Source organism: Micropterus dolomieu, linkage group LG18 (genome assembly GCF_021292245.1).
Source record: "Micropterus dolomieu isolate WLL.071019.BEF.003 ecotype Adirondacks linkage group LG18, ASM2129224v1, whole genome shotgun sequence".
NCBI lineage: Eukaryota > Metazoa > Chordata > Actinopteri > Centrarchiformes > Centrarchidae > Micropterus > Micropterus dolomieu.
In genome coordinates, this window is record NC_060167.1 from 2,739,313 (window position 1) to 2,763,352 (window position 24,040).

The window sequence follows — 24,040 nt, forward strand, 5'->3', positions numbered from 1 at the left end:
TATGCAGCAGTATCTAAAGTAGTTCTACAGTAGCTCCACATCTATCAGCTGCAACATCAATAATTATGATTGGTTTACATTTTTCTGAAATGGACCCCTCTGCATGACGAGTGCTTTAAATACTTAAAGCATATTTTGATGCCAATTCTTTTGTACCGTTACATGTAACAGAGTATTTCTACACTGTGGTACTGCTACTTTTACTTATGTAAAAGCTCTGAGTACGACTTCATCACTGCTGAGGTTATACACGATCCTGGAATTGATAAGCAGTCAATAAAACCTCAACATTTTGAAAAGAAAGCACATTCATTACTTCCAATAATGCTACTCAGCTTTGACATTAAAATTATAAAGTTTTTTAATTTACATCTTTGATTTTATGCCCTTCATTTCTTCAGCAACAGTCATTTTAATGATCTCTCTGCAGTATTTTCCCTCATCAGTGGCCGTTTTTGTTTTGGCACAGTCTTCATGATTTCCTCACTCAGAAAACAAGAATATTAAAAAACAGATTGGGACAAAGGCAACGTTTTAAAATGTTAATGTGCATAAAAATAGCTTTATTTCCAATAATAAATCAGAACCTGCATGCAGAAACCAATGATTCATTGGCTTCTCCACTCCAATCGGTGATTCACATGTGGTGTTTGTGACATTAAGCAGCAGAACATACGTTTCTCTCCCATGCTCGCCGACCAGACGTGGGGCTGATTACCACTTTATTCCCTCCTGAGGTCGGCTCAGACAGCTGACCTGGATAATATTTAACTCCCCATAAAAAAAAAAATAAAAAAAAGGAGGACATTATGTCCAAATCTAATCAGTGACTCCTCTGTCTGAGGTCAAGGCCAGCTGACACTTGTTTCCTTTAAGTGTCTCAACAAGTATCAGTGTTTTCTGGACTACATTAGTTTGTAGGGAGGTGAAAGACCTTGAATCAGAGTCGAGACAAATCTATAACCGGGTGGCAGCAGAGTCCTTGAATTTCCAAAAACATTTTGGCTACAAAGAAAAATCAAAAACAAAGTCGTAATCACCCCCAGGTCTGCTCCTGACAACATGGCTCATCAGCATCAACATCCCCTGAACAACGAGATGAACGCCGACTACACATAAGCGATCCTTCTACAAAACAAACAAAAACACATAAATACAAAAGCAAAAAAAAAAAAAAAAAAAAAAAAAAAAAAAAAAAAAAAAAAAAAAAAAAAAAAAAAAAAAAAAAAAAAGTCTAAAGAGATAATAGAAACTCTTACAAAATAAAAAGTTTCAAAACTATTTGCCTCTGAAAATCTCAAACTAGTGTATATAAAACTTTTAAAATCACATATACAACAGCTTAAAAAGAGCGGGGGAGGGGGGCACCCCAAACCTGAAAGAAGGCAATAAAATAAATTTGACAGTTAAATTAATACAAAAAAAAATAAAAAGGTGAAGTAGTTGATCTGCTGGAGGAAAAACAACAACACTGAAGATCAATGAGAGGAGGCGCGTTAGTATTAGCATTGGTAGTATCAAAACAGCCTTACAGTAAATCACATGGGCGTTACTGCCGGGGAGAACAAATACAAACAGGAACAACTATTTGGCATTTAAATATTTGGTAGATATTTTTTATTTGTTGTTGTTGCCGCCAGGATGTGGCTTAGTACCAAGATAATATATATATTTTTTTCTGCTTTTTTAAAAATTTTTATTTTAATGTAATGACTATTTACAAATCCTTGGTAGACCAGTCTGTAAGAAACGTGAGCATAAAAACCTGTTCATTAAAAGGCTTCGGCGAGCGCTCAAAGACCCCATAATGAAAGTATAAAAACTAACAAACTGTCTGTGTAGCTTATTGAGAAAGCAGGATTAAAAAAACCAAAAAAAAAAAAACCAAACAGAAAGTACCTAGTACTGGTACTACCAGTTTCTCCGATCACAGAGCTTAAGATTACTTTTTCATTGGACAAATAATCACAAGTTACTGATTTCCACGAGTATAAATGTTAAGTTAATGTGTGTAACCTCACTGAGTACAGGAAGTGAAGTAGAGTCTGACATTTTGGGAAATACACTTCTTTACGTTACGCTCATAACTCACTAAAGTGAAGCTAGCCGTTAGCTTAGCACAAAGACTGGCATCAGGTAGCTAAAACCTCTAAAAAACCCCCCCCCAAACTTTAAATTCTCTTTTTTTAAGAGGGTTAAAGTTTCGGAATTACAAACAAGAAACTCAGCTCAAGTTCCTGATTTATCTGACTTTGGCGCTTTAAAATACAGACGTCCAATTAAACCCAAACGTATCGGAGAGAGCGGTATGTCGTCCGCGTACAGCATCTCTGTAATCATGCAGTTGTTTTGAGAGAACCAGGCTAGCTGTTCCCATCCGTTTCCAGTCTTTACGCTAAGCTAAGCTAACCCTCTGGGGGCTGTAGCTTCATAGGAGGAGGCATCAATCTGAACACAACCTGTTCCTTTAAGCTTGAATGTGACAGTTTCAGCAGCGACAGACGTCATGGTGTCGATCACACGTGACCGAGCGGTGTGTGTTTGTGTGAGTGTGTGTTTGAGGGGAATGTGGGTGCGTCGCCCTGTACGAGCATGTTGTTGGACTCCAGTCGAGCTCGCCGTAATAACAAAGACAAACCCTGGAGGCACCGCGGTAATTATTATTATAGTGGTAAAACATCTTCCAGCCGTTTGAAGTACTCTCCAAAAACAGGCAGTGTGTGTGTGGTGTGTGTGTGTGTGTGTGTGTGTGTGTGACCTGGGTCATACAGTATTTGCAAATTCCTCTTCGGGATTAGTTTAGCTTACTTATCTGGCGCTGCGTGCCAGACTGATGGGGACTTTCCCGCCACATGAGGAGATACAAAAACATGCCAGAAGGTTTAAAAACAGTCTTTTAAAGGTCATTTTAATGAACTGCTGCTGCGTCTGATAACAGAACAGAATTATCTTGCGGCGCTCGCTCTTTGCACTTAAAAATAATCAGCAGAAACAATGATTTGCAAATACTTCTCGATCCTCGTTTGAGCGTCTCTTCTCTCACTGCGAGTTCAGGATAAAAAAATAAAATTAACAAATATTGTAATTACTAACGGATGACAGAGCGTGAACCGTTACAGTGAGGGATAACATGAACCCAATTATTTCCCACCATGAATGGATCTTTAATAGAAAAAAAAAAAAAAAAAAAAATAAAAATCTCTTTGCATTACAAGGAGTTTGTTTTAAAAAAAACAAAATCTAATAAAAATGTCAAAGAAGTCATTTTCTACAGTAACGTGAGGAGCTGCAGTCCAAGAAACAGGATCAGAGGAGGAAGAGGGGGAATAAATAACTGGACTGTTAATGCGTACCGAGACAAACGTCATTGCACAGCGTTAGTGTTTAACGGAGAAAAAAAGAAAAGGAAGTGAAGCGTTGAGGAAGAGGAGTTAAAAAAAAGTCCTGTGTTTTTTTTCTTTTGATGTGGGGACAAAAATAATAAAAACACAAGATAAAATAAAACCGTAGTACCGCAGCTGAAATAGTCCACTACTGCTGCTCCTTTTCCTTGTTTGAGAGAGAGAAGCACGGCCAACAAAGCCTCTGATTGGTTGAGAGAGCACCAATAATATTAGTTTACATCAGGTAGGAGGAGTCAAGTCAATCGATTGTGTTGTCGGGGGAGGAGGGGGGGGCTTCTCTCCTGATTTACAGAGCGTCACTCCGCTGAAGGAAAGTGAGGAGGAGGACGAGGTATGATGATGGTGGTGGTGATGAGGCACTGGTTGGGTTTTTAAGGGTCCAGGGGTGAGGTGTGTGTGGTGGATCAGGGTCTATGCGTAGATCTCTGTGGTGGGGGCCTTCTTGTAGATGGGCTTCTTCCCCAGGTCGTAGCTGCCCTCGTCCTTCTTCTTCATGCGGTAGATGAGCAGGAGGATGAGGAGGACGGCGAACATCAAGCCGACGGCGCCGCCCGCAATCAGGGCTGGAAGAGACGAGAGAGGGACAGGGGTTAGACTTTTTAAAGCTTGAGGAAGAGGACGGGGGTAAAACGTCTCAGTCTTAAATATAATAATATCTGAGCGGATCCAAAGAATCAATGAGGCCGATCAGTTTATTTAAACCGATCAGATGCACTCGCAGTTAAACTCTCTCAGATATAAATAATTTAACCTTTTAAACGTAATAATTTTGAGAAGGATCTTCAGCACTTGGATCAAGTAGCTCTCAGATGTGTCAAGATTATTTTATTATTTGTGTATACATACACACACACACACACACACACATATCTCTTCTGCGATTATTATTTTTACTTTGCGTACCGAGCATTCGTTCCTTAGGAATTAATCATGGTTTAATTATCGGTCAGCTGTCATTTGGGTCTATATAAGAAATCTGGGGACGCCCGTGGAAACCACCGGCGTCTTCCTGCAACAAGTCGCGTCTCACGAGATTTCCGAGTGAGAACTGTCCTTGAGCGAGACTTTAGTTTCCCTCCCATGATGTTGTCAGACAACTGTGGTGCAACAGTCCGAGCCTGTCGGTGGCAAAAAGAAGCCCTTTCTGTGGACGCCATTTTGACGGGCCTGCCGGTTCAGCTACCTACTAGTCATTTCGATCAATAAAAAAGTGACTTTAAAATACTGAAATTTACCCCGTAACTTTACAGTTCACCTTGGGGAACTCGATGCTTCCCTGCGAAGCTCGTGCAGGACTTAAACGTCTCAGGAAGTGTTTTCACAGTCCTTCTTTTGTCTGTTTCTCGACCTGCAAAGATTTCTAAACTGCTCTTTTATTGATCTCTGTCAAGAACAGTTAAAAAACCTGATTTTGTGTTTCGGGGGGTGATAAATTACAAAATAAAAAAAACAATATATTTTATTTAAGTTCTGGTTTAAACCTAGTTCTTCCACTGTTTGAGCAGCAAGGCTCAACCACTGAGGACCTGTACTGACCTGCCAGGACCTCCGTCTTGTTGAAGATGCTCTCGTCGCTGGCGTGCGCCATGAGGACGTTGGACGGGTACTCCTCGCCGGCATCTTCGATATTCCTCCGCAGGGGGATGTCGTTACTCTCCCGGACGATCTCCACCTCGTTGACGGTCGGCCGCACCGGTCGCTCCACCTCTGGGATCTTGTTGTCGTTCACTTCGGGCTGAGGATGAAGAGAGAGGGGCGGGGATTTTAAATTCCTCCCTGCTGTCTTGGCACAACGTTTATAAAGTACGACCCCGAGCTTCTTCATTAAAGAGATTTTATGACCCGAGAAGTGAGAATTGGTAAAGACATGATCTGCTGTCACTATAATCGATGAATAGATGAACTGAAACACCTAAAACCTTGAATGAAGTGTGAATGTCTCACCTTAGCGGATGTCTTGGACTCCCTTTCAGGTGACGCAGTTGCTGCTGTGGACAGAAACAGATTTTAGAGGAAAATTCAAAGAGAATACGTCCCTAATTACAAGATAAAAACGCTGTAGTTTAAAAAACAGGCAGGTTTAACATGTTCTAAGAGAACTCGTAAAGACCGACCTCCATCACCAGATCCGGAGAACTCGTCCTCGTCGTCCTCATCGTCGTACATCGTTTCAGTGTAGTAGTCGTCTTCGTCGTCGTCGTCTGTGAAGCCGAAGTCTGAGCCGTTCTGAGAGTCTCCCGACGACTCGAGGTCGACGCGGTGTGTCGACATGGCGGCCGTCTGTGTGGTCTTCATGGGCATCCATGTCTCCGTCTCCCTCACCTGCTGGGACACCAGAGACAAGAGAACGGCTCAGAAGGACAGAATCACAAAGAACGTTCAAACTCGCCCTCCTGGCGCCGTCGATTTCTAACTTTAAAATAAGGTCAGAGGAGTCATCCTCTGGGGACCATGACTGTCTGTCTGTTATATATTTTATATTTCACTCCCGCCATCACTCTGAACCACAGACAAGACCGACCTGCCCCAGACTAAAGCCCTGAAACACTCCATGTTCTCCATCTGTTGCAGGCTTTTTAAACAAACATCCACGTCTCTCCTCGTCGTCCTGAAGCCACACAGACAGAAATAACGACATCTTACAAATTTAAAAAACAGACTAGTTCCTCTGAGGCTACAGATAAACATGAGCAGGGACACAACTCTGCGACTAGTACAGACAAAATTGATCAAAAATGAATCTTTAATTCAATACAATGTCTAAAAAACATTTACGAGTTGTGAGAACTGAGAGGCGTCCACAAACGTCTTGTTTTGAGTCCAAAAATAATCAGTTTCCAAACATAACACACAGAAAAGCAGACATTATTACTGCACAGTTGGGAGGATTTGTTACTTTGACTTCTGGTCAGACAAAGCAAACAATTTAAAAGACGTCACACTGGCTTTAAAAAAAAACAAAACACACGATTAACAGAAGAAGACATTGCTAGGAAGATTCACCAGCAATGAAAATAATACTTCGCTGCAGCGCTGCATACGATGGCTGTAATCACCGAGCAGCTTAACATAACGAAGACACATCCACCACCTCTAATCACATTAGCACACTTAGTTTCATTGACTATCAGCGTGAATGGGATTAAAACACAGGAGACACACACACACACACACACACACACACCCTCCATCAGCCTTATTATCATTACAGCACACACAAATCAGCATTAGGGCTACACAAACAGAGGGATGGGGGGGGGGGGGTTAACTGGGGGTTAACTGAGGCGAGCAGAAAATAAATAAATATATAAAACCTTTAAAGTGTTTTATCCACATGGAAACACATGGTTTCCACCAATCTGCTGCCTTAAAAGTACTCATTACACGTTTTCAACAACAAGATTAAAATGTTTAAAACAACATAAAAAGGAGTTACTGCTTTTCTTTTTCTCTATCAATTAAAATCAAATTTATGTAAACTCATAAAGCAAAAAAGACAAATAAATATGGTTCCAGCTTCTAAAAAGGTGAACGTTTGCTGCTTTTTTTGTTGGTTTGTTTTTGCATTTTAAAGTTGAAAACTTGGGGGATTTTGGACTGTTGGACGGACGAAACCAGACATTTAAAGATGTCAGAGCTCTAGAGAAGTTTTCTATAGTTGATTTGAGTTTTTAAATGAACTGATGCATTAACAGAAATAAATAGGCGACAGATTAAACTATCAGAATCACTAGCTGTAGCCAGGGTGCAAAATTAGCACACACAGGATTGGCTTCACTCACCAGCCCCAAAACAAAATAGTGATCTACTGACAAAAAAAGGTACATTGTGCACCCTGGCTGTGGCCTTTAATCAATGAAACCGATTCTTCTTCCACGATCGACGTCACCTTTAACTGCTGAACCGGGCCTGATTGGAAAAATAAAAACAATCACACGCAGACACACTGGCGGCGTGACGCTGTGCGATAGGAGGCGGTCGATCGATGGGGTTTTGTTTAGACGCCACTGAACGAAGACTCGAGACACCGGAGAGCAGAAACAGAGCCCTCTCTACTTGAGACCTTCTATTTACTGAGACCAAAAGCGAACCACAAATCACACACTGGAAAGACGCCTGGGTTTCCCACAACATCCTCGTTTACTCTCCCCTGTTGACATCATGAGTTCTCCATCTAAATCACTTCCATCTGCGAGGGGTCTTAATGCTGAAGGGGTAGCTGAGCCTCCACACATTGTGTGTGTTCTCAAATACTTGGCATGGTAACGATGTGTGTGTTTGAAGGTAATCCTCTCTGCCTCTGCCTCTAAAAAGCAGCCTATGAGAGCAGGAGGAGGGGCCCCATTGTGGCTGCACAAGGGCTTCAAACAAGGGGCGGCCATTTTACTGCTCTGAAGCAACAAGGTGGGCTGAAGAGGGGGAAAAAAAACACGCCGTGTGTTCGCCTAATTACATTTTCTGACTTCTGTTTTTAAAATTCACCCTCCCCCCTTTAATCCTTTTCATTATGGTTTCTGTTTAAAGACAAATGAACAGTTTCAAAAGAACATCCAGAGCAGTTTTTATACATATTAATGTTCCCAACGGGTTCTTAAAAGACTCTTTATGTTATTTAACTCTGATCATTTTACAAAAGTGGACACAGATATAAATGCAGTTGAACTGTCAATGTTCAGGTCAGTTTCTTCACTGTTGATCACGATTAATCGGATAACCGGTTAATTGTCAACTATTTTGATAATTTATTAAGCAGTTTGAGTCATTTTTCTTTAGATTCCAGCTTCTTAAATGTGAATATTTTAAGTTTCTTTGCTCCTCTGTGACAGTAAACTGAATATCTTTGGGAAACACTGATCGACATTTGTCACATTTTTATAAACCAAACAACTAATTGAGAAACAGATTATTGAATAGAATGAAAATAAGATTTAGTTGCAACCCTTAAAAAGGTGAATGCTTTAACTCTTAACCTATTACTTTTATTACTCTCCATCTCCACAGGTGGTTTTACAGGTAGGTTAATCACAGCTGGTGGCTTATTACACATATAAAAGATCAACATCACACCAGTTTAATGCGTATTTAATACAAATACGTGGATATAAATTTTTCTAATCAAATAATTTTAATTTCTTTCTAAGTATATGTAGTTGAGCTCCTCCACCGTCTCCCCCGGGCAACTGGGAGTGAAGTGCTGCTGGTTGGAGAGGAATCAGGGCTCTATTATGTCCTCATTTAAACCCTTTACAAGGACACGGGGGGGGAGTCCTGATCCTGTGTGTGTGCCTAAATCCTAAACCCCATAATGGTTGACTACTGGCTCTTCATTTCCTCGCCGCCGCTCAGATGGAAGTCGACTGCGGCGGCGTGCTGGAACAAGCCCACTGAGTCACATCACAGGAATCATTCAGATGATCCGGCGGTTTATTCCATTATGTGCGCCACTGAAATCTCTTACATCATTCCTGAGGCATGTTGTTATCTCTGCGGTTTTGGCCCCCACACCTCTGCGCCACAGTTTACGGCCTTGTTGGATGAAGAAATATTTTTGTCTGCTTTTGAGTTTAAAAAACAAACAAACGAAAAAAGTCCACTTTGACTTCCACTCAGTTTGTCTGCTAAGAGAAAGACAACAGGTTCTATACCCAGAAAAGCCAATATGTTCACCTCCGGAGAGTCAATAAACACCTTCCTCCTGGCCGCCCCTGACCTTTAAACCCCCCCACGGTGAGACCATTTGCAGCCCTGTGTACAGTCTTACAGGCGCACTGAGACCCGTCCCAACAGGCCAGGTTTATTCAGCCAGGCGGAGGAGGAACCGGAGGATCAAAAGCCGAGGGAGTTTTGTTACGGTTAAGTAATGATGGCAGCCGCTGAATTTACTATCAGATGTTCAGCCTTTACTATATTCTCCCAGGAGGCAAAGCCAAGGACGGGATCCAGGCCAAGTCCCCGTCTGCCTGGACAAAAACAAGCTCAGTCCAGGAATGTTTTCGAGAACAGCGCTCCCACAACAACAGAGCAGTGGAAGTCTCATACGTGCCATGACAGCCTGAAGACATTAAAACCCCTACAGGGTGATGGGCGCAGGGTCACCGACTTAAATTTATTAACAGAGAAACCTGAAGGCCGGTGCGTCATTTTGACAGACTAAGGGCGATCTACCGTAATGTTAGGGAACTCGCATGCAACACTGACAATAAGCACATAGCTCGTGTCCAGCTGGCGGCAGCGCGCGTTAGCGTCGGGCCGATAGACGATGCCATCGTCCATCCCGATGTTTCACTGTAAACATTAACAAACCCTAGTCTGCATATTAAAAAAAGCTGTCGTCTAGTTGTCTTCTCTTGGATCTCACATGCATCTCGTCTCTCCTCGCACTTATGAATACATCTGAAAGCTCTGTATATTAAAAGAGTGATTGTGATAGGAGTGGTTTAAGAAAAAAAAAAATAATAAGCATAAACAATAGATGACAGAATGAAGGACAGCGAGACAGTCTGAGCGCAGACTCTGGATGTTTTACTTCAAGTTACTGTACAAACAAAACAAACCAGCGCAGACTGGCCCAGACAAAAGCAGAGGACAGTCTGAGCAGTGGTTATGTAACACAGTCAACATGGAAATCAGCTCCTGAAAGAGGGCCTGTCTGTCTGCTGAGCCCAGATCCACCCAGCAGGGACTGGACTTTAAACACAAGAGACTTTAGTGTCAACAACTGTAATAAAAACCAGGAACATCTGGGTGATTATGTATTAATTCTGTTTTATAGACCGACAATAAATGTACACGTTAGGCGAGATTCACTGGCTGTGTGACCCTCACGTTAACCCTAACGCAGTAACGTAATGGGCAAACAGCAGAGCACACACAGGCTAACCCACCATCCTTGAAACCTGATCACTCCAGGAACAACAACAACATCCTTCATGTACAGTAAACGCATGAGGGCTCAACAAAAGCCTTTCTGAGAATGTGGAGATCCTGAAAGCTCATGATTACCATCTCTGCTGCTAACCGCCGTTTTCAGGAGAAAACCAGGAGCGTGTCCATTACAGCGACACCTACATTACTCCAGAGCAAAGAAAACAAGAACAAAACTAAACCCCTCTTTGCTTCAGGTTTGGTTATTTGTCAGCCATTTTAAAAAGCCACCTACGAGCCAAGCAGGGTCACCATTTTGTCCTCCCATCAGTGATTCACAACCTCATTCATTTCGGCCTAATGTGCAACAGCTGATAAGCAGCCGGATGTGGAGCACTGCCAAACCAAAAAGAGTTCCAGCTGACCAAAATGGATTTAATGGAGAGAAGAGGGCAGCAATATTTCTGTTTGCGGCAGTGATGCACTCCGTGTCGAGCATCTCATCTGATTTTGCAGCAGTAATGGAGCTCAGCTCTCTGTTTTGAAGGAAAATATTGGCATTTCCTCAATCCTCCTTTGTGTGTCTGTCTGCATCTTTATTCCAAACCCACACAATGATTCCTGCTCTCATTAAGCCTTCCAACAGTTATCGCTGCAGACGACCTTTTCATCGTCTGGTCCACCGCGAAGGTCGGACTCGTCGAACAACTGATGAAAGCGCTTCCTTGTTTAATGAAAGCCTCTTAATTGCAGAGCTCGTTTGGCCTCGCCGCCGTGTCACAGCCACGTGACGTCCACATCCGACAAACATAAACAGCAGATTTAACCCCACATGATGTCAATTAAAGCGCCATGTCAAGGGAACAAAGAAAGCCAACGTACGGACTAACTGTGGTTTAAACTTCTCTTTATGGTCATGAACAAACGCTCCATGCCAAACAGTGGATCGCTTCACAGATCTGAGGCAGAACATTCAAAACTATTATGATAACAATCTTTTTAACAAATATACATGAGGGAAAATTAAAGTAAAATCTTTTTTCAGTCCCCCCCCCCCCCAACAAAATTTTCTTAATATTTTTAAGTGTCAGGATTCAAATCAAATATAAAAAACTAATTCAACATTTGTTATGTTTAGAGCAAAAATATTTTGCGATAATTATTTTATTTTAATTATTATTATTTATTCTTCAAACAGTCCAAACCCCCCCCCCCCCCCCAAAATAATCTGCTAACTAAAAAGAAAAGCAGCAAATTCTCAGGCAAAAGCAGCCGGAGGTCGTGTTTGGCAATGAAGCTGCAGATTAACTGGATCAAAGGGAAAATAATCGTTCCAGCTTTAGTCATAAATAAGTGTTGATTATTTTATTATATTCATAAAGTGTGTCAAAGATAATTAACATTTGTTCAGGAGCATCTCGTGTTCAGCTGGTTAACTGGTCTGGAGGGGGTTGTTTCCTTTCTCTCCACACACTTCACCCCTCAGTGTAGCCTCTTGCCCGGTCCTGGTTTATCCTGCCTGTCTCAACATTGACACCCCCCCCCCCCCCCCCACCCCAGTTCCCCACATTCTCTGAAAGGCAGCCCGTTAAGACACCCGCCACCCGGCCTTCGGGTCTGTCCTCTTCTATTGACGCCAAACAATGCCAGCGGACTCCTCAAGAGCGTATCAATGACCAAGGTAACCGGGGATAAGCCTCCAGCGGCCTCCCTTCATTAAACCGGGTGGGGGGGGAAACAATCCCTCCATCTGCCGACGCAGGGAGAGGCATCTGTTCCATTCACACGGCGGCGTGGAGGAGGAGGCGCAGCGTCTGAAAAGACAGACAAGGAACACCAGCACGCAGGAATGTGCTTCCTTATTCTTCGCGGTCTCCCAACGCCTCGTGACCTTTTTCAAGGAAACACAATTACTGTTTTATTCCTCTTTGCTCTGCCACGTTTGGCCGGAGATTCACTCAGGAGCCAAAACAAACAAATGGAAGATGTGGGTTTGAAATACAAGTCTTCCTTAAGATCCCTTCCCCTCCTTCCTTGTCTTTGCCACCTCCTTCCCTCTCCACATCTCACGCCCTCCATTTCCCATCCTGTTTTGCAACTTCTCCCCCTCCCCCCCTCCCTCCCTCCCTCCCTCGCTCGCCCTGCTGGGTGATACTTGAACCAGCCGGATTTGCACCACGCATTGTGCCGCCTGATCTGCTTGTAAGGTGCACTTCTGACCACTGACGTAACTAAAGGACAAAACACACGCCTAGGTGAGGTGAACCTTTGCAGACGCAGGAGTTAAGGGTTTCCAGACGTGCTCGTTACTTTGGTAGACTCATAAAAGATGGTCCAGTTTGCACGCCGTGTTTTAAAAATCAGAGCCCTGCTGCTGCTCCTACACACAGTCCTGCCGAAACCAACTTTACATAAAACACACACACCTACATTTGCACTTTTGCTCTCGCAGCCGAGCTCTAGATTCCCCCTACCTACGCCGGGTCTCGAGCTATAGCAAGCGGTTCCACCTACGTGCACCACGGCCCACGCCTTGATCCCCGCTACGCCCAGACAGAGGTCGGGCTGGTACGACCTACACGATGAACTCGGCTGAGTCAATCAGGGCTGTTGTTTCTTTATCTCAAACACAAACATTGCTCAGTAAAGTGAGTGATTCAACTTCGACAATGACCCTGCCCGGCCGTTTTCTGTCTGACTTCCCGTCCTGACAGAAGCTGCACAGAGGGGCCAGCTGTGCAGCAGACTGTGTTGACTCAGTCTCCGCTGATAAGCCTAATTGAGTTTTGATGAGCGCCTCCTGAGGGAGCGTCCGAGGTCTTATGGTAATGGCCTTTATTGGTCACTTCCTCCCACCCCCCTCCATTTCCAAATCCAGGACCGGATGCCTGCTGCGTGTCTCTAACAGAAGCTATGCCCCTCTAAGGTCTTCCCTGCTCTTCCAGCTCTTTGATGTTGCTCCCTGAGGTCGAGCTTATCGCCGCCTTGGATCAAAAGACATTACAGGCCAATAGAGTAGATGCTAAAAGCAGCAGAGGAGTCATTATCGGCTGGAAGATCGCCTCGAGGGCTTTAAACGGCAGGAAACAGGAAATATTCATCCAAGACGAATCAACTGAGTGTTTAATAAAAGCATGAAATCCAGAAAAGGAGTGAACCGTGCCAGTAAACAACCGACTACTTTCAAGGGGTTTTCTGGACACGTGAGAATGTCCCTTCATTCACAGAGAAGGATCAGCCACAAAGACTTCAATTCATGTCCGAGAGAAGACTCCTTATCCTTCATAGCTGTGGATCAGCGCACTTTTCAGTTCATAATAACCAGTAAGCAACCCCGACTTAAGCTTAATTTAAAAAAACAAAAAAACAAAAAGGGGCCCTTTGTGCTTGTTTGCCAATTATTTTAGAGCAATTTCCTAAATTGAGAAGGACGCCGGACACGGAGTGAGCAGGTCTCATGTTTAGTTTTAAAAGTTAATTTTCTTCTGACATTGATTAACGCAGCAGCAATGTTTAATCACAGCCCGATTGAGAGATCTCTTTATGCTGCTGGTTAATCTGTAAACTTCTTCCAGCAACATATTAATGCGTGAGCTGGCCAGACTCTCAAAAGACGCAGTCACATTATGAATAAGAGAAAGGAGTTTCTTTTGGTTTTACATTTCTGGTACTGATTAACCTGCTGAGGCGGCGGCTGCGTACTTTGCCTGGCTTCTGCCGCCACGTGAACACAAAGAAACAAGTGAATATTATGATATAGTGATGATTAAAATACTAAAATGAATCAGCAACTATTCTGATAAATCGAAAACTTTACAGTAAACTGGTTTTAGGACAGTTAAGATTGCGGGTTGATTAATTGATGATGAAAATAATTAGTTGCGGCTCTAGCACCAAGTTAAAGAAACACTGCTGACCGGCTTGTCAATTCATCTTTACTATAATAAAACTTCAGATATACGTCTTAATGATCCATTTAATTTTTTATTGCTTGTAGAAATCAGTAGGGCGGCAACTAATGATCTATAAATCTGTCGATAATTCTCTTGATTAGTTGTCTGGTCCATAAAATGTCATACAGGAGCAAAGACATCAGAAAATATTCACATTTGAGAAGTTTTAGTGACTCAAAATGATTGTTTTTCAAAACAGTTACTGATATTAGTTGATAATTTAGTAGTGGACCAAGTGATTAATCGCTGCAGCTGTAAAAATCAGGCAGAAGATTGATCCCACTAATGCTGCAAATACGAAGCTACAGCCAGGTAGCTTAGCTTAGCATAATGACTGGTAACAGGTGGGAACAGCTAGCCTGTTTGGCTGTAGCTGCACATGTTGTGTACATCTTGTCCAACTCCTGGCAAGAAGGCGAATAAGCATATTTCTCAAAAATGTTCCTTTAAAATAAAAAGATTAAACCCCCAGATTAGCGAGTTAGCATCTGCGCTAGCCTGAATGGAGCTGTGTGTGCTGCTGCTGCAGAGTCTGGCAGACTGAGGAATGTGTGTCTCGGTGTGGGTCAGCGAAGCAGCCAAGACCTCAGCTACTCAGCCAGCCATCACATTCCTCCCTTCTCTACAGCGGAGCCCAGGCACACAATGAGGAGCTGGGGCCAAGCCGCCGCCGCCGAGGAGGAGGACTGCTGATTTGGGGATGTTTGACACACCTCCCTGCAATGGTTTCGGTAACAGCGCTGCTCGAGTGGGACAAACCTCCTGCAACTTTTTCCCTTCTTACATGGAAGTTTACAAAACTATAGTTGCTGATTTGTGCAAAAGAATTATGCACAAACTATTAAAACAGAATTCTCCGTTACAATTTAAGATATAAACAGTGCACAACAGTGTTACTGAGTGTGGTGCACACATGGACTGTCTAATGCAAAGAGGTAGACCTCACACACACTGTGCTACACAAAGTGACACAGAAGCACACACACATTACCTGCACACACACCACATCAAAGAGGTACTGTATTACTGAGAGATGCTCGGCAGGAAGGACGCCTGAATAAGGGGAAGCCCTCATACCTCCTGAAAGTCTACTCTATCATCTCTGGGGTTTGTGTGTGTCTACTGTAAATGGCAAAAGACAAGTCTGAAACAGAAAATGAAGTCAATTTAGTTTTTGTTTGCGGGAAGTAAAATTTCCAGAGAACGCCACAAGATTTCTGCTTAAAACACACGAGGGTTTTACCAAAGAGGAGCTGCAGAAACCACCACCAAAACCGTTAAATCAAGAAGAAACCGTTCTGTCACCAGTAAATGAAATGCTTACATGCCTCAGCACGGCGTCACTCACACAGACACACTGCGTTCACAAACGTCTGAGACACACAAACATTGCGGAGTGTTTGTAATGTTAAAGTAGAAAGTCTAAAAGTCCAGATCAGGACAGCAAGTACTGATTATTTTCATTATCGGTTACTCTTGCGATTAACTGGCCCATCAGTTTCTCAGAGGCCACGCTGAAAGGTCCAAACAGTCAACAAAACCTAAAGACTTTTAATTTAGTATCACATATGATGAAGAACAGCAGCAAAACTTCACATTTAGGACGTTAAAAATCAGAATATTGAGCACGTTTGCTTGAAAACAGCTGCCACTACTTTTCTGTGGTTTGATTAATTGACTAATCATTGCAGCTGTGGTCCATATAAATAAAAGCAGGTCATACTCATCTAATCTTACAGCGCACAAACAACCCTGTTTCTCTGAAGTCTTTCATCTTCTAAAAAAAAGGTGTCAACATCCCTAAAACACAATCAAGTCTAAATCACATTACAGATATTAAGTCAGCATTATTGGGACATCTGACTTCGCCGCCCGGCCCTGGGCTGCTGCTGCATTTTGATTATTACATGTCATGCGCTCGCTCTCCACTTTTAAAGTCAGATACATCTGTTCTGCTTGGAGGGGTTGTGTGTGTGTGTGTGTGGGGGGGGGGGGGGGGGGGGAGGGGGGGGGAAGGAGCGAGTGCATCAGCGCTGAGAGTTGCTAACAGTCTGGCTTCGGGCCTGGAACAACCATCTGTCAGAGTCTGACGGGGCGTCCTGGGACAGCCGAGGCTGCAGGACCGAGACATCAAACGGCCTCGCTGATACATTTCCCCAGTGGAAACATAGCAAGGCTCATATTCCATGTTCTGCCGTGGCCCTCCATATTTTTTGGAGGGCCACGGCAGAAGTGGCGTGTTAAGCTGCACGTTTCCCAGCCTGTCTACATAAAGAAGAGCGTGCAGCTGGGTCAGTTAATTTAGTTATGGGGGGTTAAAACGTGGCCGTGAATGGATTTGATGAAAGGCCTTTAAAGTTCCACAATTTGTTCATGAAACAAACAGAAATCAGGTCAGACATTACATCTGCAAAAAACGTGTTACGGGCTGAGCGTCTTAAATGTGAAGACTTGCAGCAGTTGTTCAGGCAAAAAAAAAAAAAAAGCAACTTGAAGACTTCAAATAGCCCTCGTCATTTATAAAAGCAGCGTCAGATTATAACCAATATTGACATTAATTGGGCGTCGCAGCCCTGGTTGAGCTGCTGTCTGGGGTCCAGGCTATGTTTAACTAGAAAGTGTCCACAAAAGCTGGATGAAAGTCATAACCATAAGGGGGGGAGGGAGGGGGGGGGGGTATGGTCGACTTGTGCCCTAAATGTATTCATATAGTTCCCGGTACAACTGCCAGAATATGTAGTGGTTGAAAAAGGGGGGGTGAGGAGGGAATCAGATCCTCGACTGCTCTCCATCATGGACAGGAAGGACAAAAACCTCCTCTCGCTCTCTGAGCCAACATTCCTCGGCCCCAAAAGGGATTTTATAGACCAGCGGACAGCAATGCAGGAACCATTATTGCATCCTAGTGATACTATTTATCATGCGCCCTCCCTTCCCCGGCGCTCTTTTCACCGCACAGGCATTCAGCGCACCCCGTCATGCAAAAGAGACCCGGCTCATTCTCGTGCAAATGATCGGGAGCTAAATGCAAAACCAGCAGCGACATTCCAACAAGATATATAACAAATGGACTCTGGAGCGCCGGAGGCTTCGCGGGCAACAAGCTGAGGTTGGTTTTGGTGGTGAGACGTGGATTAACTCCGGAGCAAAGAGGATTTCTTTTATCCAACCCTGATTAACAACCGCAGTGGCACATTTGGTGAATTAAAAAGGTGCTTTGACACGTCGAACTGAAATGAAAACCACAAAACAATCAGAGCAACAGTTCACTTTCTTATCTTTCACCTTTGCCTAAGAGCCCCGTCGTGAAGGACTTGTTTCCATACACGGGCAGAAAATGCTGAGGTCAACAGAAGAGAAAAAAAAAAGAAGAAAAAAAAAAACCAAAGTTTGTTTAGCTTGGCCTCTCTTTATCAAACTGATAAAACTGCAAACGAGGCTTCGGCCACGGCTCAACATATCTGATGGAAATCAAAATGGTCGGACTTAAAAATAAACTTAGCAGTAAATGAAGCTTCCTAGAATCAGAAAACGTCTCTTTGGCGGCCGGCCAACTCCTGTCGATTGATAAAAACACATTCCAGTCATGCCTGTGGGCCCCCACCCCCCCCCGCCCAAAATAAAAAGCCTCTATTGTCAGGTAGCAGATCATTGTTATCGATTAGCTGGGAACGCCAAACCCACATACCAGTACGGACCTCAGTGGGCAGGGAGAAGAAAAGGCTTGAGGGGAGGGAGGAGGAGGGAAGGATTGTCATAGCTCAGAGGCTTAAGTGTCCATCAAAGGGAAAGTGCTGCAAAACAAGAAAGAGAAAGGCCCACCTAGGAATGATAAGTGATCAGAGAGGCGGCGAACAAACGGACGGGAACAGACGGGGTAAAGACTGAACAAAGAATACCCGAAATCTGGAGGGTAACGGCTCGTTAAAGGAGCACAAACCACAACCCAAAAAAGGTAGGAACTGAGCATGTGTTGCTGGGAACGCTGTGCCCACGCTAGGCTAGGGGAAAAGGGTTGGCCCTTATGAAGAGGCCCCAGGGCCCTATTGAGATCCCTCCAAGTGTGCAAAATCCCCACGAGGGCCGTTCAAGGTCACCAAAGGTCACATTCCAGAGGGGGAAAAAAAAAAAAATTAAAAGGAAGAAGAGGGCGAGTGAGTACGCAGGAGCTACATGGCTTTGAGGTAACAGACAGTAAAAGGCGAGGTGGACCTGACCAACGGCGTGCGGGTCGCCCGCTTGTGACAGGAAGCGGCCTAAAAGGCGGACCACTGATGCACGTTTTCACTGTAGTCCGGTTGAAGTACAGCAGATGTATTTCAGGCATGCGCTCCACCCGGAAATGACTCGTAAAGTCGGGGTGTTACTGCTGTTCACCCATTCACACCATTTGTGCCGACCAACTGGGCTAACTGGGAGGAGGGTGGGGGGGTGCATGTGTCTGTGTGTGGGTGGCATCCTGACAGCCTGTATCAGCACCCCCCTTTCCTACAGTATTAAAAAACAGGTTCTCTAAATATGTAGAATATGAGGTTAGGCGTGAACGGCGGCGGCGGGGGAAAAGTTTCAGAGGAACAGAAAGAGATGTGGGCTAAAGTTCACCAACTTAAGCTCAAGCACACAAAATAATCACCTTTGGGTCGTTAATCTTACTTAATAATGACTTTATTTTAAACTGACGGGCACTAACTCGAGCTCAAACATATAATAATGACAGGTTTATCCCTAATGACCCGTTCTTGTCTCCAGCTTCTGAATAACAAAAAAAAAAGGCACAAAGAAAAGCTACTGAACAAACTTTCTGTTGCAAGTCGGTGCATGTCGAGATAAATGAGTCCAACACGGACGATAATCATCTCCGCATTCACACATGGACACTGTTCTCCTAAAAAAAAGGCACACACACCATCTTCACACAGCAATTCTTTCCTTTGGCTAGAGCGCGATATTATCAGGTGTTTCAACAACAAACATTTCACAGTTGATGAAGAAAATAGGCGTGGGTGGCAGAAAAATAAAACAACAGTAGTGTTTCTTAACCTTTTTCTGTCTGTCGGACCCCCACAGCCCCTTCGGGTGCTCCTGAATCCACCTTTATGGTATGGTTTAGTAGTTTTGAAAGACATAAAGTGGATGTTTCAACTATTTCCAGTATCTTAACCACAGAAGTGTCTCTTAAGGCTCAAGTACCGCGGGATCATTGATCCACAGGACAAGTCCACTCAAAGTGGAGGGGGTTTAGTGTTTCACAGAACAACAAATCAGGAGAAGATCATTCCTGATAAACAACTACAGACGGGAAAAACCTCAAGTCGTTGGGAAATCACATTCGTACGCGTCATCCAGTTCAGTGACGCTGCTCTGCACTTAAAATTCTTCTGGCATTAAGTCAGGCTTTTGCTTTTCACAACACAGCAAGACACCATTTCAACTCGATCACACCCCTCAACGCATCAGCGGCTCCCTGGAAAAAAAGGATTTCAGTAGGACAACATGGAGAGGCAGCGTTCAGCCGTTATGCTCCATATACCTGCAATTGTTTGACGTTACACTGCACTCTTTATTTATCTGTACTGATAAGCACCAAATATATAACCAGGCAAATTACTCATATGTAGGGGGAAAAAATCTACCTGGCAATACCTGATTCTGGTACAAACTCCCAGAAGATCGTCTGAAAACACTTTTATTTAATCAAATGTATGGCTTTAGATTAATATCTTAACTTTTCCTGTCCTGTTTATATCTCTCTCTCTCTCTCTCTATATTACCCCTATGTTGCTTTTTGATTTATGTAAAAGCACTTTGAAATACCTTGTTGCACAAATAAACTTTCCAAATCAGAACAAATACATTTCTGCACCAAATCACAGCCAGAAGCAACACCACCAGGAGATCTAATGTGCCAACCTGGGTTTAATCAGAGGGCGGGAGGGGGGCAACTTTTCCTGATAAATAAATAGAAATAAAATAAAAAGAGAGTCCTCCATGTAAAAAGAGCAGTGTCCCAGAGGCTGGCCCCTCAGAGGCAGGACCCCCCCCCCCCCTTCATCTGGGCCCCATGAGGGATAATGGCAGCAGGCTGTGGATGCCTGAGTCTCCCCCCCCCCCAACCCTCAGCAGCGAGGCTAGCTGGCTAACAACACCGAGGCTCTGTAATCAACTTTGTACAACAACAACAACAAACAAGCTCCGTGAGACGTTTTAAAACATTAAACCGAATCAAAGCTGATGAACGTTAATACAAAACAAGCTAGCAGCAGAACTTTAAGCTAGCTTCAAACAAACAAACAAACAACAAAATAAAAAGTTTAATCACATAAAAACCTTTTTTTTTTTTTTTTTTTTTTTAAATGTTTAGTTAAATAAAATAAAAAACAACAACTTACCGACTCTGAGAACACGGAGGCAGATAAAACCAGCACGAGGCAGAGGCTGAACATGGTTTTGTCCTTTTCGCTTAAGTTTAAGAATAAAAAGCTGAAACTTTAAGCTCGAGGTTTTAAGTCTGGACCGGTTCTGGAGGTTCTGGGTTCTGTTGCTCCGCAGCGGATTCGTGTCCCCGGATATAAAACGTTAGTCCAGTAGAGGATCTGTCCACTTTGGCTTCGCTGTCTCTTCTTCACAGTGTGTCTCCGGCGGCGGCTCGTCTCTCTGCGGGCGGACTGATCTGCTCTGGGAAACGGACGCGCTTCGGGTATTCAACAGGTTGGCTCCGCCCCCTCTGCTCCTGACGTCCTGTGCGTCAAAGTTACCCGGATGGAGGGTCATAATAAAAGCATTGAACAGTTTAGGGGAGTTTAATGATTGTCTCTACAATATTACCTGTTATTAAAAGCAGTGGTTCTCAAAGTGAGGGGGTCCCCAGCAAAAAGGAGATTCATTTATTGTCGTTATTTAGCCTATAATTCCATCCTCAGGTAACACAATCACAGAATGTGTGATTACTTGGATCACAGGTTTAAAAGCAAAAATCCTCAGAGGTAGGGGGACCCTGGGACAAAATCCTATCGGATGGGGGTCCGTTTAGGGGGCCTTAAGGTGAAAAAGTTTGAAAACCCTTGCATCAGGCTATATGTAGCGTGTACAAAACAAACACAAAAGACATGAAGGTATAATATTTATTTATTTAACAGGGACAATGCACATTAACAACACATAAATAAATGTTTAATGTGCCAGAATTGGCCAAAAGGCTACTTTACATCTGCTGTCACTGGACAGATAGTAATATGTCACACCTAAAAAGGTAAAAGGATTAAAACAGCACATACAGATTAAGCCCAATACAAGTAAAAACTGAATATAAATGTAGAAACAATTGAAGAGACCAACATAAAAACAAGAAAAGTTGATATCTTTATTTTGACTTTATTTGATCCCTTTTATTTTATTCTATTTTACTAATTTTATATTTATCTTAAACGTGTATTTTAGTCTTTTCAATGTTTTCATGCTTTTATCTTGTATTGTTTTGGTATTATTGTCTCTTGGGTATTATTGTCTTTGCACTTGTTAAAGCACTTTGTAACTTATTTTTGAAAAGTTCTCTACAGATTATTATATATTATATATTTGGTTGTTATGCTCCTAGCTCTACTCTCTATGTTCACTTTTTGGCTTGTTTTTGACAGCAGGCTTAGATTTAAATATACAAAGCTTTCTGTAAGTTTAGTAAAATAACAACAACAACTTACCGACTCTGAAAACACGGAGACAGATGAAATCAACAAGCTTCAACCCGTTAACGGACGTTTAATGATTGTCAACACAATATTAGGGCAGTGGTTCTCAAAGTGGGGTCCTTGAGGGGTCTCCAGGGGTCTCCAGCAAACAAGGTAGAAACATTATTTCCACCATAAATCCATTCATAAATAACACAGTCACAGAATGTGTGACTATTTTGGTTGTGGGTTTCATACAGTTTCTGTAATGAAACATCAGATGGGACCCTGAGACAACATCTGTGGTCAGTTTAGGGGTCGTTGGCGTGAAAAAGTTGGGGAACCACTGATTTAAAATGCTATAGATTAGGTTAGTTTTATTAGAAGTGTATAAAACAAACTCAGGGTCAAGAGGCATGAAGGCATATTATGAAACGAGGTATAGAATATTTTACACCTTTTGTTCTTTATTACAGTAAATATAATATATATCAGGACACTAACATAGTACAGCTTCCAGTAGGCTATATTCAACGTATTAAAGTTGTTATGCTCCAATGTCTGGTCTATCTATCTTTCTATCTATGGCTTCAGGCTCGGTTTTAAATATGAAATGTGTTAGATATTAAGTATGACGCACAAGAATCAATGGTTTATTTGAAAACATAAAAAAAAGTCTATAGAGTTGCCACCAGCACCATCTGCTGCTGTTTGTCTTCATTAATTACATGATGAAAATCTAATAATGGGTCGTTTTTATAACAGGCCATCTGCTGAGAAGCCACAGGGTGTTATCTTATCTGCCACAGTGCGCGCTGGCCTGACAGACTTTGATTAACAGGAGATTGTTCTTCCACCAGGGAGGGATAAACTTAATTTCAGCCACACATGTATGATATAATATCCTACTTTAGGCCTGCATTTGCCACAATATTGTCATTCTCCAACACTACAGGAGTCAAAATATTGTGTACAAAAGTCTCATATACTGATACCCTAGACGTCATAAACCAGGAAGTGTAGAACTCTAATTATTTAAAAGCAAGTGGTCTCAGTTCCCATTAGGAATACTGAAGTGCATGAAGTCATGTCCATTACGTTTGTTTGTTAGTGTGAAAGGGAAGCTGCTGCCTGCGGGCTTTTTCTGCTGCTTCAGGGAAATTCTTCGAGTGACGAAACCTTCCGGTAAAAAGTTCCTCCCTCTCTCTCTCTCTCCTTGCCTCCTTCCTTTTCTCTCCGTGGGCTTTACAGCGTTTCGTTTCCAGATGGTTGTACTCTCCAGAGCTTTCCTCTGGAAACCACAACATTACTCAAGTCTTCAGCCGTTTTTCATTTTCCTTTTCACGCGTTGCATCATCGATGTTTTCACTTTTCCTTAGCATTTTGATGAAATTACCTCTCTGTGTGTACCTTTGTAATACTTTCAGAGTGCTGTGGGCGTCGGCTATGAGACCCGTGGTTGTTATAACAAAGGGTGGAGGAAGTAAAAGTACTGCTAATGGTCGGCTGTGAAAATACTCTGTTACAAGGGAAAGTCCTGCATAGAAACTGTTATTTAAGTAAAAGTATGTGAGTATAATCAGGAAAATGTACTTAAAGTGTTAAAAGTAAAAGTCCACTGTGACTGTTACACTATCATTATATCATTACTGTTATTAAACTATTATTTCTCATGAACCATGTAAACGCCAAACCAGTAAAGTATGATGACACATCGCAACTAATCATTATAATCATTGTAGATTATTCTGCTGATTAGTTTGTAAAGGTTCTGAAAATAATTAGAAATAAGTAATTAAAGCTGTCAGATATTTGTAGTAAAGTATAAAGAATATTTTTTCCCTCTGAACTGTGGTGGAGTCAAAGTGGCATGAAGAGGAAAGACTCAAGTAAAGTACAAGTACTTCAAATATGTGTGTTTATTTATCTTCCCAACATGTGGATCATTTTGTTCTATTATCTTTATAAAACTTTAATAGAGAAGAAGAAAACATAAACATTTAACAGTAAATATTTGTCTTTTTTATCCGTTATTTCAGACGAGATTACACCTGATAAATAAAATAATAATGAGAGAACCTGAGACGATTCATAGGACAGTCAAAACAAAACAAGAACAAATTCTGCTGTTTATTTTTCAGACTTTACTCTGATG

The 24,040-nt window shown here is 42.7% G+C and overlaps 1 protein-coding gene across 3 annotated transcripts; it reads right to left on the reverse strand.

Annotated features, from left to right (window-relative positions):
• Positions 1-532: 532 nt before the first annotated feature.
• Positions 533-20,874, reverse strand: sdc4 (syndecan 4). Of its 3 annotated transcripts, none has more exons than XM_046075273.1 (5): positions 20,611-20,874; positions 5,519-5,729; positions 5,349-5,389; positions 4,941-5,139; positions 533-3,967 (listed from the first exon to the last, which is right to left on the reverse strand). In XM_046075273.1, the coding sequence occupies exons 1-5, from the start codon at positions 20,662-20,664 to the stop codon at positions 3,816-3,818; spliced, it is 657 nt and encodes a 218-aa protein (XP_045931229.1). In that variant the 5' UTR covers positions 20,665-20,874; the 3' UTR covers positions 533-3,815. The 3 variants fall into 3 exon arrangements, with proteins under 3 accessions (XP_045931229.1, XP_045931225.1, XP_045931226.1); XM_046075269.1 differs by having other exon boundaries at positions 5,349-5,392; positions 20,611-20,873; XM_046075270.1 differs by having other exon boundaries at positions 5,349-5,392; positions 5,519-5,726; positions 20,611-20,869.
• Positions 20,875-24,040: the final 3,166 nt, after the last annotated feature.

Bases quoted from the DNA above. Each gene is read 5' to 3' on its own strand.
- sdc4 (XM_046075269.1), bottom strand. From the start codon at position 20,664: ATGTTCAGCCTCTGCCTCGTGCTGGTTTTATCTGCCTCCGTGTTCTCA. The intron at 5,730-20,610 runs GTAAGTTGTTGT...CTGGTGTCCCAG, and splicing joins CCTCCGTGTTCTCAGAGTCG to CAGGTGAGGGAGACGGAGAC. The intron at 5,393-5,518 runs GTCGGTCTTTAC...TTCTGTCCACAG, and splicing joins CTCCGGATCTGGTGATGGAG to CAGCAACTGCGTCACCTGAA.